The sequence below is a fragment of the Dermacentor variabilis genome, chromosome 8 (assembly GCF_050947875.1).
Source record: "Dermacentor variabilis isolate Ectoservices chromosome 8, ASM5094787v1, whole genome shotgun sequence".
NCBI classification, from domain to species: domain Eukaryota; kingdom Metazoa; phylum Arthropoda; class Arachnida; order Ixodida; family Ixodidae; genus Dermacentor; species Dermacentor variabilis.
In genome coordinates, this window is record NC_134575.1 from 86,768,021 (window position 1) to 86,785,974 (window position 17,954).

At 44.8% G+C, this 17,954-nt stretch overlaps 1 protein-coding gene across 1 annotated transcript; it reads right to left on the reverse strand.

The window, feature by feature from the left end:
- Positions 1-4,334: 4,334 nt before the first annotated feature.
- Positions 4,335-17,710, reverse strand: LOC142591162 (uncharacterized). The gene is made up of 3 exons (XM_075703528.1): positions 17,522-17,710; positions 13,464-13,601; positions 4,335-4,618 (listed from the first exon to the last, which is right to left on the reverse strand). Exons 1-3 carry the CDS (start codon positions 17,639-17,641, stop codon positions 4,412-4,414), a joined length of 465 nt encoding a protein of 154 aa, XP_075559643.1. The 5' UTR covers positions 17,642-17,710; the 3' UTR covers positions 4,335-4,411.
- Positions 17,711-17,954: the final 244 nt, after the last annotated feature.

The window sequence follows — 17,954 nt, forward strand, 5'->3', positions numbered from 1 at the left end:
GAAGAGACGTGGCATTGAAACATGCCTGGACGCGCTTGCCGGGAGGCGTTGCGGCAGCGCTGAACTGGCCAAAATGTCCGCCGCTTTGAACGAAGCCCCGGCGTCCGTTGCATCCGCGCCGGCTATACCGCACGACGGAGGCGAAACGTAACACCACCCTACCAATTAATTCTATTGCTGTAGCATTGCTATGAGCAGGCAACGCATCATGGGCAACGGCAGTGAGCAGAGTACCGGGAAGCAGCGTAAATCTGAGGAGCTACAAACGAATAAAGAAATCGCAATCCGACCAGCGGTGGCTCTGGACATTCTCTTTCGTAGGGCCGGGATAGCGAGCCAATTTTTTTTGTTTGTTGCCATCCTGTTCTAATGATCACCTCCTCAGATGGGACTTACTGTCACGTCACCGTACAATCATCGATTCTTCAAGCACGCAAATGCTCGATGAATCGAAGAATCGAATAACGGCCCTTTCGCTGTTATGTGACTCACATCGGCCGCCGCCGACCTCGGTGATGTCTTCGTTGACACTGATTTACCTCCGGAGGCGTCGGTGCTTGTGACCTTGTCTTGTGCTGCCGTGCCAACTACTCTATGGCGTTTGAGCCATATGACATTATTGCTTACCGCAAGGTCTAATTTCTCCCATTTGCCGTCCTTATTCATTTCCGGTCTGAATCCGCTTTGATACTCACATGTAGTCCGCACCGGCAATCAGGGACCATAGTGCGTGGTGAGACCTAAGGAATTGTGCAAGCTGTAAAGTCTATGGAAGATCTTTACCCCCCATTCATATCTTGACGCCATTACTTCTGTCTCATCAGCACGGCCTTCAGCCGTGTTCAAATGCGCCATCGCCGCTCAATTTTCGTCATCTCATCGCACCCAATCTAATACATTCCTTAACGAGTTAGTTTCTTCGTCCGACTGCAAGCAATCATCCTAGAGGAAAACTAGGTTTGTCTGACAAGCTACTCACACTGGCTCACATGCCCTCTTGCGGTAGTGTACTTCTCGCGTTTCCACCGAAGAGCGCGCGCTTATCACGGAACAAGTTGACGATATGCTACAGCGCGCCGTCATTCAGCGTCCGCAAAATACTGGGTTCTAGCCTGTCATTCTTGTTCGAAAAAAGACCTATTCATTCGATGTTATGTTGATAGTCGCCGCCTAATTTTCTGTAAGGTGGAAAATACGTTTATATTTTTATATATCCATTCTGGCTATTGGCAGGATCCTATGGCTGAGGCTGACCGCCCAAAGACAGCTTTCGTCGCTCCCGATGGCCTGTGGGAGTTCAACGTTATGGTGTTCGGGTTTCGCAGTGCACCAACTACGTTCGATTGCATGATTGATACCATCCTTCCGAGCCACAAGTGGGATAACTTTTTCCTGTTAGGTAGATGGCATAGTTGTTTTCATATGGGATTTTCCGAGACATCTCGTCCGCCTGCGTGACATTCTAACTTGTTTCATTTCAACTGACCTACAGCTCAACCTGAAGAAGTCCGCTTCGCTGCCCCAAAGTCACCTATCCTGGGTCACATTGTCTCCAAAGACGCGACACTACCCTCTCTCCGGAGGCTTCACGGAGTCGCTGAATTCACAAAGCCCACATCTATCAAGACCCTGCGATGTTGGCCGGTGTTCCTATTTTTCGTCGCTTAGTCGGGTACTTGACATATATTATCGCCCCTTAGACGATTCTGCTTACCGCAAGCAGAATTTCTGCGTGGTCTTCAGCATGAGATGAATCTTTTTAAAGGTTGTTAAAGGTTCACCGCGGATTCTTCGCCATTAAACCCATTACGACGCAATACGACTGCGGGGAGAGAGGTTCACACCGACGCGAGCGGTGTGCGCATGGGTTCTGTCTTGGCCCAACGGAAAGCAGCGAATGATGAAGTCCCTTATGCGAGCCGTATACCTCAAGAAAGCTAAGTTCAAATACGCCGTCAGGGAGCAGGACTGCATAGACATCACTTGTGCATTGGACAAGTTTCGGCCTTACCTTTACTATTGTTCTGTCAGTATAATAACTGAACATTTGTTGGCTCTCCTTGAAAGACCCGTCGGGTCTCCTTAGTCGTCTGCAGGAACTTCGCCTGCAGGAACAAGACATTCCTGCCGTGTACCGCCCCGGTAGAAATCATTCCGACATTACCGCGCACTCCTACTCGCCGATGACACCTGATGCGGCTTCTCTTTTCCCTTTACGTCCTTAGTCCCGTCACTACAGACCGCCATTGATATACCTACCGAGCAACGCAATGACCAACCATATGCCCTACTGCTCGACTATTTTGCTGCTCCATTGGTCATTCCAACGCATACGCTACGCCGTTAAGCTGATCATCTATATATTTATATTGGGTATATAGTTGGGACGCCGAACTACATACCCGGCGGTTATATGCGCTCCTATATGTCCGCGTACTTCCTCGCCGACCCCCAAGGCGCCGACACCAGCGTCCTAAAAACCTCCACAAGGCTGCGTTAACGATATTACTGGAGTGGAATGTACCGGTTAGTCGCCTTTCAACAAAGGAAGACCCCTCTTCACTGCCCTCCTGGCCGGGCTACAGCCGCTACCGTGTCCGGCACGACCGTTCGACCATGTCAGCGTCAACCTCCATGGTCCGCTTCCATACAACGGATGAGGAAACCAGTGGATTATTGTTCACGACGATTACCGGCGAGGGCCTTCCCAAAGGGACCGCGCGCGGCGTTCCGATGTTCATTCTACTTAACTACGTACTTATTAATCACCGCGACAGATGCCGTGTCTTCTCGTCTGGCGCAATACAATCCCACCTTTACGAGTGCAATATCAATCCCCAGAAATCGACCGCGTTTCACGGAGCGGTTTAGCCGAACCTTCGGCGACATATTTAGGGTGTACGTTTCCTCCGACTACACCAATTCGCACACAGTACTCAAATTCGTTATGTTCGTATATTACACCGTGACGCAAAGCGACCACTGGTTTTCACCTTTTGTTATCTAGCGTGGACGTGACCTTCGTTTCCACTGTATTCTATCCTGTCCTACCGGCCTCCTTCTGTACTACAATTTCTGAAATTGACCGATACGCTTAAGACTCAGACGACATGGCTTGGCAGTCATTAGGCCATACCCACATTTCCTGGGCGCTCCCTTGTTTGGCTTTAGAAACAACCTCACACACCTGGCCTTCCTTGTAAACTACTTGAACGTACCACAGTCCGTAATGTATCAACGACGCCACGTCACCTGTCAAGCATATTGATGAGCCTGTCACCCCATCCCCATACCATCGTTGTTGAATTCACGAGACACTGCATATTAACGGCTAAAGCCATATTACGACCCCCTCCTCTAGTCTGCTCCCTCAGTGGACAAGACGACATCGTTTAAGCCCGGGGCAAATGTAATGAAGCAAACACGCCTCATGCTTTCGGTGGCAGCTCGAAGACGACAACGACGAACGATGACCTGTGCGGGGATTGCGAGAGGGCTCGTGCTGTTTGATGATGCTACAGTGATCAATGATTTTAGCCTTTGTAATATATATATATATATATATATATATATATATATATATATATATATATATATATATATATATATATATATATATATATATATATATATATACATTGCATTGGTTAGAAGCATCACATAACGAACCTATCTATCGGAGCAGATACATGACAATGCGTACATTGAAATCATGGTGCAATCTTCATGCGTACACAACCGGCAGGAATTTTTATATTTCAGAGGGACCCAAGCCTCCCTGCGGTCGTGCTGAACACTACACATGCCACACAAAGGTACCAACATTTGGGTATACGCTGCTTGTGCGTGCCTAGTGTAAACCTAAATTTGTGCACATGTGTGGGGCATGCAAAGTTTTCCAGACAAACGTAAGCGTGCAGAGCGGCTGGCGATTTAAGAGTAATGCAGACCTGAAGCACACATTCAAGAAAAACCTGAAGAATAAATAAAATTGTGGAAATGGAGCTAGGGCTTTTAGGAAAAAGCCCAATACACAAAGAATATGTTCTAAACATAGGAAGAAATCCTTTACTCCAAAAGAAGCACAGGAAAAGAGCACGTGTCAGAGGGCCACCGTTTCTTGGAAGCAATTGTTCTGCCAGAACTCCCATTGCGGTTCACGTGCAACAAGCTGTGAAAATATAAATAATTTTTGCAGAAACTCAAATTGGTGATTGCACTGTCTCCAAGGAGAGACATAAGCAGGGTCTAGTTCAAGAAACATGACCGCATGATTCATAGCCCGCCTCACATGATTCACACTGAGCGATGACCTAAACAAAGGGCATGTGTTTATTCGAGTTGCTCCATATGCGGCCCTAAGAAGTGCATTCATATGGATGAAAATTGGGACAAATGCATAATAAGTGCGCTAACTAGTGATTGTCATGCAAGCCGTAAGATTTGATAGGTCATTCCCGGTCTTCAGGAAGGTATTGATGTTGTATAGCAGCTGAGTTCGGGTGAAGTTTCCGACAATCTTGTCTGGCGGGCAGATGGAGCCGCTGCTATCAAAGTTCACGTCATATACCGCAATGGAAAACTGGGCTTGCGTGAGGTTGTCCTTTGCGTAGCAGAACTGCATTGGGAAGAACACAAACAGAAAGGTGAGCAAATCATTCATTTTTACACAGTGTAACAGTACTAAACCATCCAATTCGTAGCGACGCGTTCTCATTACACAATAAATGAATGCGCTATTGATTCACAACTGCTCCGTGCTCTTTATCTGTCCGTTCTCACACATCCTTGCAAGAAACGCACACTGCGTGCAAATATTGTGCCGCAGACTAAATTTAGTAGTGCTAGTGGTAATATATTTTGTTTGTTTCTTGCATAGATACGCAAGAAAAGGGACAGAGCTAGTAATATTATATAGGTTCAAGAAAAATCGCACGTACGCTATACCTTTGCAGTTTCTGTAATTATATTTGTTAATGTAGGGAGTCGAAGGCATTTTGTGTCCAAAAATAAACCCAACGTAACTTTTTATTTTTATGTTTTCAATAATCTTATCGTTAGTTATATTTAATGCCCCTTTACCAGATTTATTTTTTGGAAACCATATATATGTTTGGTAATCATTTCATGCTTATTAAGAACTGATGACAACTTTTCATGAATGGCACCTTCAAAACTCTTGCACAATACGAGCACAGCGTCCTGCGAGCGTGTGAGAAAAAGCCACTGCAAGTAGACCATTGAAATTTGCAACTTACAATAGTTGATATTTCAAAGCATAAATGTTCGCATTCTTCCTGAACCTATTTCGCTTTCCGCAGAGAGGGAAAATGGCAACATGTTTCAATGTCAGAACGAATCATGGCTTAAATTTAGATTATGTCTCACCAGTCATTCGTAAACATCAAACTAGCAATGCTGATAGACAGATTAGAAATATAGCAAATAAAATGATGTGCTCTTGACGACACAGTGCAACTTTCATTCTAAATATCTCCTGCTACTTGTGGCCTATATCGTAAGGCACCGCTTTAATGATAAGGTGGCTAGCACAGCATACTTGTTTAAAGAACATCTTTAAACGAGACAAAGAATCATTTATGCAGATGACGATATGTCTTTCCATCAAGATATCTCCCGCCGCTTCCCTAAAGGGGTTACTATGTCAGCGTTTTCTACGAAATTATGGTCTTTGTGCAAACGAGCCATTGACAGTGCTGCTGCGCAGCGGTGATGAAATTGCAAGCTAACGTTCGGCGCTCCGAGGCAGGACGTGCTGCAGCACAAGCAGGCACCCAGCCAAACTCCGAAGCTGCAGTTCAGTAGAACAATATGCTAATCATGTTGTGGCATCGGTAACGACCGTAGAGCAGACAGGAGTGACGCACTTGATTGTCTGGGTGACCTTGTTTTCGGAGAATAAGAGAGATGGCACAATGAGTTTGCAATCTCGGTGGTCACGTATGGCACAACACAAGGCGAGTACGTTGCCCTCAGTTCGATTGAAATGCTCAGTGAGGCCATTTACCTGAGGATGGTATGCTCTGCTGTTTTGAGAAATAAGGTGGCACTCGGCAAAATGAGCTTCGACAAACTCCCACAAAAAGCAGCGCCCTCGGTTGCGGAGGAGTTCTCGAGGCAAGCGTGATGGCGAGAGAAGGCGCAGCGGAAAGGAAGCGGCGTTTAGTTGTGTACACATTTGTCTACATTCTTCTGTATAGTTTGCGCGTTTCTGTGTTAAATCAGAGCGTCAACAGTCTTCCGGCGATTTCTGCTTATATTGAACAATGGAAAGAAAGATCACATCGCAATGTGCGCAATCCTCACGGATGCTCATTGGCATGGCTATTGCTTCAAAACAATCCTAAGCATGCTCGACTGATAATCGTGGCACAACTATTTATGTCGAGCCCAAGCTAGTTAAAAGACATAGAAAAATGTGATGCAAACATAAGAGTGCATTGTAAAATCCCACTAACAATTGCTGTCTCTGGCTTCGTTTCTTGTAAAATTTGACCAAGGCCGGCAAGGAATTTTCTTTGTATTTGAAAATCGACCAAATAACAGGTAAACATAACTGCGCAGTGCTTATGCCCATATAGCATACATACGGGTGTTATTAGAATTGGGGCTGCTAGAACACGTCTCACGTTGATTCTCAATGGTAACACGTTATCACGGAATCAACATCGTGACAGAACGTAATGTCATCATAGAAACAAGTTATGTATGGGACATTTATTGCAATGGAACGACTCTTTCGCGCATCCGATTGACGGATGGATGCTATCAGTGTCCCCTTTGAAACGGGGTGGTTGGTTGTGCCACCAAGCTCTTGTTCTCATTCTACCTAATGTCTTACGTATCATGTTAAGAAGAAAAAACCGCGCACACAAACAAATCCCAGCAACAAATTTCTTAACCAGTACTGGGAAATTTCTTTTTGTGCGCTTCAGTTGTCTGTTGTATGTCTACTTTTCTGCCATCAAACATTCAATCGCCTCTTACTAATCTCTTTTGCGGACCTATTTACTTTCCCCCTGTTATTCCTGAACCCAATGGGTTCAAGGTGCCCAGATGCGCCTAAACCGACAGCTGTGCAGATATATTCATATTCTAATAAGATATGTTTCATTATTACCCAAGTTTTCGCGCAGCAAGCACATTCTCCTTCATTCGTGCACCTCTTTTTATAAATACGTGTTCTAAGGCATCCTGGTCTCGCTTCAAAAAGCCAGGAGCTTCCCTTTGAGGCATCATAAATTGAGGCATCATAAATTAGCGGTAAGAGGGAAACTAGAGGAATTCCGGATCAAGCTACAGAACAGGTATTCGGCTTTAACTGAGGAAGAGGACCTTAGTGTTGAAGCAATGAACGACTATCTCATGGGAACCATTAAGGAGTGCGCAATAGAAGTCGGTGGTAACTCCGTTAGACAGGAAACCAGTAAGCTATCGCAGGAGACGAAAGATCTGATCAAGAAACGCCAATGTATGAAAGCCTCTAACCCTACAGCTAGAATAGAACTGGCAGAACTTTCTAAGTTAATCAACAAGCGTAAGACAGCGGACATCAGGAACTATAATATGGATAGAAATGAACAGGCTCTCAGGAACGGAGGAAGCCTAAAAACAGTGAAGAAGAAACTAGGAATAGGCAAGAATCAGATGTGTGCGTTAAGAGACAAAGCCGGTAATATCGTTACTAATATGGATGAGATAGTTCAAGTGGCTGAGGAGTTCTATAGAGATTTATACAGTACCAGTGGCACCCACGACGATAGTGGAAGAGAGAATAGCCTAGAGGAACTCGAAATCCCACAGGTAACGCCAGAAGAAGTAAAGAAAGCCTTAGGAGCTATGCAAAGGGGGAAGGCAGCCGGGGAGGATCAGGTAACAGCAGATTTGTTGAAGGATGGTGGTCAGATTGTTCTAGAGAAACTGGCCACCCTGTATACGCAATGCCTCATAACCTCGAGCGTACCGGAATCTTGGAAGAACGCTAACATAATCCTAATCCATAAGAAAGGGGACGCCAAAGACTTGAAAAATTATAGACCGATCAGCTTACTGTCCGTTGCCTACAAAGTATTTACTAAGGTAATCGCAAATAGAATCAGGAACACCTTAGACTTCTGTCAACCAAAGGACCAGGCAGGATTCCGTAAAGGCTACTCAACAATAGACCATATTCACACTATCAATCAAGTGATAGAGAAATGTGCAGAATATAACCAACCGTTATATATAGCTTTCATTGATTACGAGAAAGCGTTTGATTCAGTCGAAACCTCAGCAGTCATGGAGGCATTACGGAATCAGGGTGTAGATGAGCCATATGTAAAGATACTGGAAGATATCTATAGCGGCTCCACAGCAACCGTAGTCCTCCACAAAGAAAGCAACAAAATCGCTATAAAGAAAGGCGTCAGACAGGGAGATACGATATCTCCAATGCTATTCACAGCATGTTTACAGGAGGTATTCAGAGGCCTGGAGTGGGAAGAATTGGGGATAAAAGTTGATGGAGAATACCTTAGCAACTTGCGATTCGCTGATGATATTGCCTTGCTTAGTAACTCAGGAGACCAATTGCAATGCATGCTCACTGACCTGGAGAGGCAAAGCAGAAGGGTGGGTCTGAAAATTAATCTGCAGAAAACTAAAGTAATGTTTAACAGGCTCGGAAGAGAACAGCAGTTTACGATAGGTAGCGAAGCACTGGAAGGGGTAAGGGACTACATCTACTTAGGGCAGGTAGTGACCACGGATCCGGATCATGAGACTGAAATAACCAGAAGAATAAGAATGGGCTGGGGTGCGTTTGGCAGGCATTCTCAAATCATGAACCGCAGGTTGCCACTATCCCTCAAAAGGAAAGTGTATAACAGCTGTGTGTTACCAGTACTCACATATGGGGCAGAAACCTGGAGACTTACGAAAAGGGTTCTGCTGAAATTGAGGACGACGCAACGAGCTATGGAAAGAAGAATGATGGGTGTGACGTTAAGGGACAAGAAAAGAGCAGATTGGGTGAGGCAACAAACGCGGGTAAACGACATCTTAGTTGAAATCAAGAAAAAGAAATGGGCATGGGCCGGACATGTAATGAGGAGGGAAGATAACCGATGGTCACTAAGGGTTACGGACTGGATTCCAAGGGAAGGGATGCGTAGCAGGGGGCGGCAGAAAGTTAGGTGGGCGGATGACATTAAGACGTTTGCAGGGACAACATGGCCACAATTAGTACATGACCGGGGTAGTTGGAGAAGTATGGGAGAGGCCTTTGCCCTGCAGTGGGCGTAACTAGGCTGATGATGATGATGATGAAATTGTTTCATTCCTGATTTCGTTTTTTACTCTTAGATGGTTACTCATAGGAGGTTTAGTTTCCATTGCTGCCACCCATGCCAATGTTTGAGCCTCTGGGACTTTGCGTTTGATGTTCTTTGTTGCCATGTTGCTTACCATAGCAGTCGCGTACTTGCTGGTATGCTCCCTTGATTTTCTTTCCTCCACTGTGACTCAATGTTTTCTTCTGTGCAAATAGCTGCGGGCGAATTATAAAGACATCATGCCGCAAGCGGGGCCCCCTGTCGCGCTTCTTTCTGGACAGGTTGCGCCGTCTAGTGGCACTTAGATACAAGGAGGTATGGCACGCCGGTGCCCGCTAACGCTGACAACTTCCCCTAAATTCACGCAACCTCAGTGGCATATGCTGAGTAACCAAAACCAGCGAGAGGTTCGTTAAAGAGCGGCCCATACAGAGTGCATTCATGGCACAGCTTACCAAAGCGTTGGCGTGAAAGGTGTTCATTGAAAAGGAGCCTATACACGGTGTGTTTTTGGCACAGTCCCCCATGCATTCGGATTACTGTCCAGCAGGATATCCATTGATTCGGGGACTCGATTCCGCTCAGCATCGGAAAAACTTATGAAATATTTTTCGTAGCCGATATGTAGTTGCCCAAGTTGCCGTCGAAGGTTTTAATTGAAGAGTGTCATACACCTACTGACACATACCCAGTGACGCAAATTTGCATCACAGGCTTATTGAAGCTGACCAGCTGACATCGAGAAGCACATACCCAGTAGTCCCAGTCGACGTCAAAGAAGTTCGTTGAAGATTGGTTGAGTATGTGATAACGTTTGCATACTTATGTACATGTTGTCACATACTCAGTGAACCAAGTTCTCCGATGGTTGCTTTTGAAGCCTGTTCCCTCAGCACAGCAGCCCGTTGCCCCACTCATCCGGTCGCTGAGTATACCCAGTAACCCAGGTAGGCGGGAAAATGGTTATCTACAAACACACATAAATAGGTACATAGATACAAACGTAGATAAATCTACAGATAAATACGATGCGTGCAGAAAATGTGTGAAGTACCCTTAGAATGCTAGTTTAAAATTGTGCAGCCAAAAAGAACCACGAAAGTAAATGTTCTGTGATATTTGTTCAGACAATGTATTCTTTGTAGGAACACGATCATAAGACAAAGTGAAACGTTTTCTCGGGGCGTAAGAGAGACACGTTATTCCACCCGCGGACAAATTATGGAGAAACCATGGGCCACAATGATATTCAACGTAAGCGCATTGCCCGAACTAACGAAAGAACGAAGGCGCGTGTGAAAGACAGTCAGCCCCCGCCATACCGCCCATCCCCGCTATGAGGTTGCCCGAGAGCCCGCAAGCTTCCCCTGGGCGCCTTCCCTCGCCTTCACGGGGTTCCTTCGTGGCCGTCTGGGAGAGCGAACACATCCAATTCTAGCCCTCTTTGCTGCGCAAGCGTCAAGGCCTTGAGCCTTGGACGAAATGCTTGCCTGCTCCTTCATTGAATTCTTCTTGGTGGAGAATCCGCTGCTCATTATCGTCCACTGCATCATGCACAATGGCCTGGCTACCACCGGGGGGCCAGCGAAAGGCAAGATGAATGAGCAAGCGAGGGGAACATGTAAGTAACATCCTTCCGTACAGCTCCCTCCCCTTCCTGCTAGCTGCTCGCTTGCTGGAGAGCATGCGCCCGTTTCCTCACCTTTCCGCCACGTATGAGTGCGCTAACGAGCGACAAAGATGCTCACCCATCCACGCATCTTGCCTTACGAGAGAGCTCACACTCTCTCTCCCTTCCCCACTGTGCAGTGCGGTTGAGATGTTCTCTGTTGAGAGACAGTTACCGCGCTGCACTTAGCCCCACCTTTCGCCCACCCCCAACCAGGAATCTCTGTCTCTCTCAAACACGATGCCCCATCCCTCCACTCGCTTCCCTAGCTCTCTTCGCAACTCGGTTGCCCGAATCAACAATAGAGGATGTTGCCCAAATGCGTGCGTATTTTCTCTTGGTGAGTGGCCTCGTCATCCCTCCCCCAAGTGAACCCATCGTCGTACGGCCAATTAACCGCGAAAACGGCCCATAGAGCCAAATAAGGTTAATCGCTTTGGTAATTACTTCACACAGGCTTAATATGCACATTACAGCAGTTTCTTCTGTCATGGCCTACAGGGAAATTACCAAGTACGTAAATTATTACGCCTAGAATTGAAGCGGTTTGATGACAAAGAGCAAAAAAGTGTTGCTATTTTATTCCACCCATGCGTCTGTGTGCTAGCAACGCCATATGTTTCCTGGTAAAAAAAAGGTAAAGGAAGGAAGAAAGGAAGCGGACCTTCGACTACGGAATCTAAAGTTTAAATCAATGTGATACGTTCTACCTGTTACATGGGTGCCTTGTTCACAATCCAGGTTTTCTGTTTGGAAACCTAAAGCGTGTTTCTAGAGAACAGAAGCTAGCGAAAGCAGGACATATCTGTGCAAAATAAAAAAGAAATTACCAGATTATGAAACTTGCTATGTTATGTATCCATAACAAGCGTTTACTGCCTCTAATCCCGGTAGCATCGCATTCTCCACTATAACAAACGGCGGACCAATAGAAAGTCGCCCGTATTCCATGAAAATTTATCACATTGCAAAAGGCAACGGCAGGCCGCTAATTATGAGGTCATGCCCTATGCGCAGGTGTCAGGCATTGAATAGAAACCACGCTTTCTTCAGAGCATTCCATCTTCTTTGGTGTGTTGGATCAGAATGATATTAGTCAATATGGCGGATCGCTATTAACAACGATCTGCCGCTTTTCTTCGTGCGACCGGCCCAGTAGCCTCAATCAAACCCTCAGAAATTAGGAAATTAACGTCTGAATCCCGTTTCCTGAATGCAGCAGCCCGGTGGTTTATAAGTTAGGAAACAGACGCATGCTTGCACACGAGCAGAGGAATCTTTCCACAATGTTTCGTGCAAAATTTACTTTACAAAACTGTTGCGCTAGTGTTTTCTGGAGCAGCTAATGCGACGGTTTAGCCACCATGAGAGAAATGGACAATACACGCATTTCGTTAAACGTAATTTTTTGGTACAGAACAGCGATGCGTCTATAAAAAGTAACCATACAAAACAAATATTGCATAATAAATGCAAAACATTGCATTAGGAATGGATGTGCACTACTGCGACTGCTACTGACGTCTTTTGTTTTAAAAAATTATGATGGCTGGTATGTTACAAAGATAAATCCCAAGAAATAGGCTCAGAATACCTTCTCAAAGCAAAAACGTAAAAAAAGGCAAATTTGTGCACTACATATTTTTGTCATATTTAAAGATGTATGGTCTCACCTGTAGTTCTCTCGCACGAAGTAGCTCTTAGAGACGCAGGATGCATTTATGTTGAGAAGCGGAAGAATGAGTGCGTGACACGTTGAACCACCTTCACTCGTGGAAGATTTTTAGGAAGTTATGTGGCGTATTATAATATGTACTCCTGTTTTATTGGGACGGCCGATAGCCCATATTTGGGAACTTTGCAACTGTGGTGAAGCAACTGCGTGCCTTGTTTTTGCCTTTGCCACAGCCAGCAAGGACTAGCAGTTTTAACCACGCCATACATGCTGGACGAGCGGAAACTCTTAGAAGACCCAACCCTTTGACACTCGCCAATACGGACATGAGCGTGAGCCGATATAAAGGCGCTGTTTCGTTTCCCATGACACATTGGCTTGTACTGCGGCATGTTGTCAAGGCGCAGTGTATAACTCAGTGGACATTGCCGCTGTTGATAACTATGGGACACCTTCACAAAGTGTCTGATAGCGTCCACGCAAAGGGCCCTCATATTAAGTCGTTCGTTCATTTCCTTTCTTCTTTCTTGTTTTTTTTCTTTCATTCTTACCTCCTTTTCAAACAACGAAATATTAATACGCTACGAAAGAAATTCCGTACGTTGTGCTTTTGCGTAGGACGAGCAGAAGATGTTTTGGCAATTCAACTGATAGCCACTAAACGCGGTAACTGCGTATTTTATTTTTTTTGTTTATTTTCCTAAGGTGCATAGTGATATTTCTCAATAGCGCGATGAGGTCTCGGCAACGAAACACAAAAAACTCTTCAAGACGCGTCACTCACCTTCTTGAGGTACGTCGCTCGATTGTCAAACATTTGTGTATGTTTCTCTATTGCACCTTTGCCGTATGTCCTCATCGTGATATCGGCGCTATCTAAACCCAAGTTTTTCGTGTAGTTTGTTTTCGTCTGATTGCAGACCTGCTCAAAGAGAAAAAAATGCACTGGTTACGCGTAATAGCGGTGTCATTAAGGGCAGCAAAACTATTTCCGAGATTTCAGAAGGTCCAACAAGTTGCGCACAGCGATATGACGACGGTGAAATATGACAATTGTGGACTTGGGACAATAGCCATCTGCAGAAGATCAATGTCGCTACCCTATAGAATATGAAGGCCCGCTGCAGTATGTTTGGCCAATCGAATGCTAGACAAGAAAAGGATTTGACCAATGGCGCAGCGCCAACGAATGCTTAGAATTTTAGTTATTGAAGGACATCACAATGAACATCGTACAAGATTTGAAGGCTGTCGCTGCGAATGATTTTTCGTTGAAATAAGTAAGTGGTTAATTTATCTCGCCACTAAAGCAATTCAGCAACACAATCATTGGAAGCCTAAATACGAGGCTCTCAATACGACCCACAGAACTATACGTAAGTTTCTGAGAGGTAATATACTTATTGCTGATGCCACCTAGCTTTACCATGACATTTCTACCCTTATAGAACAACGCTGCTGTAGTCTAGAGCACGCTTCATGCTTGAAGCTAAACATTTCTACAGAGTTACCGGTCTGGTTGAGAAAATTTATTAGGACTTTGATAGTGACTCCAACCAAATAGGTCAATTTTATTATCCCGTCCTTTCGATGTCCATTCAGCTCCTTCTTTGCGGAGTATTCTTCCGGGGTAGCGGTGTGCAGCTTTTAAAAGGTCCTTCGTAAAAATGAAGGGACCGTGCGGAATGTGGGGAAACACTTGACCAGGAACCTTTTTTTAACAGACGTGAAGTGGCGAAAGGATGCGATGTCTGCGGCGGTGCTGATGGGCTCGGATGACCGATGCTGGGGGCGCTTGTCCCTCTCGAATGCCGTTGAAGTGGGACGTGTGAGAGGGGAGCGCAGTCGTTTTGGTGCTGGTGACCTATAGCGGGGATCTATGTGGCTGGGTATCCTTTCCGTCTTTTTGTCGTGTCGCCAAGGCTATGGATATACACAGAAGGTAGGTTGCCCTTCACGCAGTTTATATTACCCGCCCTTTTCTCTACGTGCCATGACTCCAGTAGCAGCCTTCTTGTCGAGTTCGTCTCTGTTTGAAAGATTTGGGTTTCTTGAAAAGCAACTTTGTGGTCTGAGTCTTCAGGATGTTCGGCGACAGCGCTACTTATTGAGTTGAATGTTCTGACGTCATTCCCAGGTTGCCTGATTCTTTCTATCAAATTTTTGGCTTCCCATGTATATGTGAACGGACAGTCGGCAGAGCTGATTTTATAGACGACGCCTTCTGCTTTTTTTTTCGGTGGACAGTTCTTGTTTTTAAGGAAAAGGATATTCAAAGTTTTGATAGATCGATGTGCGACATTGAGGACTTTTTTTTTCAATATTCGTCTAAGAGCTTCGTTGGCGCCTTTGACGTATCTTATATACACTCGTTTCTGGGGTAGTGGGGAAGTGTACGGTTGAAGGTCCTGTAGTCTCTTGTAGTTGTTGTTGTCGGGTGGTTTTCCGTAAGAAGTCATTGGTGTAAAGTCGTTCAGAGCCATTCTACTTTCTTTCTTTTGATCTGATTCCAATGAGCAATAAGTCTCAGCTCTTTGGATAAAGAATTTCACAACAAATGCCTTGTGGTTTGGCGCATGATTACGTTCGAAGTTAAGGTGTTCGAAGTGAAACGCCACGTGTGCTTTGCTTAGCCATACACTAAAAATTTAAGAATCCCGTCTAGTGTTGAAACTTGTGCATCCAGGAATCGGAGCAATCCGTTCTATTCGCCCCCATACGTGAACACTACATCCGGGATGACGCAATTCATGTGGCTCTGCAGGTTTTCAACTTGCCCCGTCTTTACGATGCAAAAGAAAAGAATCCGGAGCGTCAAGCGCCCCCAGCATCAATTCAATTCAGTTCAAGTTTATTTGCATCTATACCTGCACAGATGACAGGAGTACCGACGAAAAGCCAAATGAATTCGGCTTGACGGTGTCTGTACCCCCTACAGAAATGGCACTGTGCACAATAATGAGAACACAAACATACAATAATGGATAAATGACAAAAAAAATGAACATTAGTGAACATTGCATAACAGAAATGCATACGGGTAAAAAAATCAACAATGGAATGCTTCAAGAAATTATATTACAGAAAGAGAATAGTATAAAATGATACAAATAATACAGCCTTGAAATTCACATCTATAAATAATAAGTTATTTACAAGCAGAGAAAATTGGTTAAGCATTCACGGCGTCAGTGTATACCAGAGCAAAAAAAAAAAAGAAATCCACAATGAGCCCATTAAAAGGAGAGATAGGTGTCTATTTAATTTCGAGTGAGTTTAAGAAAGAAGGCAGTGCGTGGCGTAAGATTGGTTGACCGTAGTTAGTGCGCGCTTTAGGAACGTACCGTGTTTCTCTGTGAAGTGTGTTATAAATGTTAGAATTTATCTTCAATAGAGGTAAATGCTCGAAAAATTGCGTGTTTGGTTTCTTCAAGGTAGTGAAATGCTTGAGTAAAATACTACGATATATGGAGGTGGCCGGTTGTAAATTAAGGGTGCTGAAAAGAGGCTGCGTGGGAGCGTCATATAAAGAATTCGCGATAGCGCGCAATGCTTTCTTCTGCAATAGAAGAAGTTTTGTGATTTTAGACATCGTGGTGTTTCCCCAGACTAAATGACAGTAATTCAGATGGGAAAGGAACAGATAGTTGTAAAGCAGTTTTTTGACGCTCAAGAGAAAAAAATCGAAGTTTCGTTAGTATTCCCACGACACGAGCAATTTTGTTAGCTACTAAGTCTGTAGAAAGGTTCCAAAGTAAGTTCTCTTGAAATACGACCTCGAGGCATTTAATGGATGGCACAAAGTTGATAATCGAGGAACCCATTTGCAAATGCCTGTCAATGTAGAAATTTTTGTATTTAGGTTGAAAAAGTACAGCCTTTGTCTTGTTTTAATTTCTAGAAAGTGAATTCAATGAACTCCATCGATTACGTTCACTTAAAGCAGCGTTCGCAAGAGCCAGGAGGTCCCCTGCACAGCCAGATGTACAGAACAGACTATAGTGTCATCAGCGTATATGATGAATGGCACAGTGGTGTCAATATACATTATTTCGTTTACGTAAATATTAAATAACAAAGGTCCAAGAATGCTTCGTTGAGGTACATCAGAATGAATGGTTAAGTTATCGGTAGTACAGTTACTAATTCAAATCCTCCGGCACCTGAACTGCTGATAGCTTTTGATTAGGCCAATTAATGGGCCCCTGGAACCGTAAATTTCAAGTTTTGTCACTAAATTTTGCTCAAATGCTTGTCGTAATAGTTCCTTTTGTGTTAGTAGAGCTAGCTCTGTCGAGCGACCCTTAAGAAAACCGAACTGACAGTCAGTAATAATATTGTGTTTTTCGCAGAAAGCGGTCATTCTCAGTGTTAATAATTTTTTTGGCATTTTGAAAATACTGGCAAAATGGATATTTGTCTGTAGTTGTTTGTTGTCTGTAGTGACAGGTTGTTTTTATCACCGGCCATCCATCAGTCATCCCAGCCAATGAGCACCACCGCAGACATCGCATACTTTCGCCCCTTCACGTCTGTTCAGAAACGATTCCCGGCCAAATGTTTCCCCACATTCCGCGCTCTCCCTTCATTTTTACGAAGGATCTCTTAAAAGGTGCACACCGCCACCTGCGGAGAATACGATTGGGCGCCGAAACGTCGGACTAAAAAAATTCACTTATTTGGTTGGAGTCACTCTCGAAGTCCTAACTGTTCATGCTGTATCTCACAGAGGGGTGAACACGTGTCCTTGAGCGTGTCTCTATGTTGTGTGATGCCCATTTTTAAGTTTTCATGAGGCGTCTGGCACAGCAATTAACCACCTCAGCATGGCGTCTTACTTACCGCAGCTGGAATTGCATCTTGATCTTCGTCACTGACGACGCAGTCTTTGAATAGGCCGTACTCGCCGATGTCATCGTTTTCGTAGTCGTCAATTTTCGGGCGGTACCAGCGGCCCTTCATGGTGAATGATACGCCAATGGGAACCTGAATGTTCTGCTGCGTGCGAAGACACTGCGCGAGCAGGCATGCTTCGTGCTGCAGGAAAAAAAAGGACTGTGGTACATTACGGCGACAGCTCTACCTGTCGGTGTTGTATAGCGTTGTTTAGTATATGTCTATGCCAAGTTTTTAGTGTACCAAAGACGTATGAACCGGTTTTTTTTGCATTATGTGGGAATCAGCTGGGAGAGCATACACGATGTAACAGTATTTAGCAAACTGGACAACAGAACTAGTGTGGTTAGTGCGTATAACAAAGGAGAGGATAGGGACA

Bases quoted from the DNA above. Each gene is read 5' to 3' on its own strand.
- LOC142591162 (XM_075703528.1), bottom strand. From the start codon at position 17,641: ATGAAGGGCCGCTGGTACCGCCCGAAAATTGACGACTACGAAAACGAT. The intron at 13,602-17,521 runs GTAAGTAAGACG...CTCTTTGAGCAG, and splicing joins AAGATGCAATTCCAGCTGCG to GTCTGCAATCAGACGAAAAC. The intron at 4,619-13,463 runs GTGAGTGACGCG...TTCCCAATGCAG, and splicing joins GAGCGACGTACCTCAAGAAG to TTCTGCTACGCAAAGGACAA.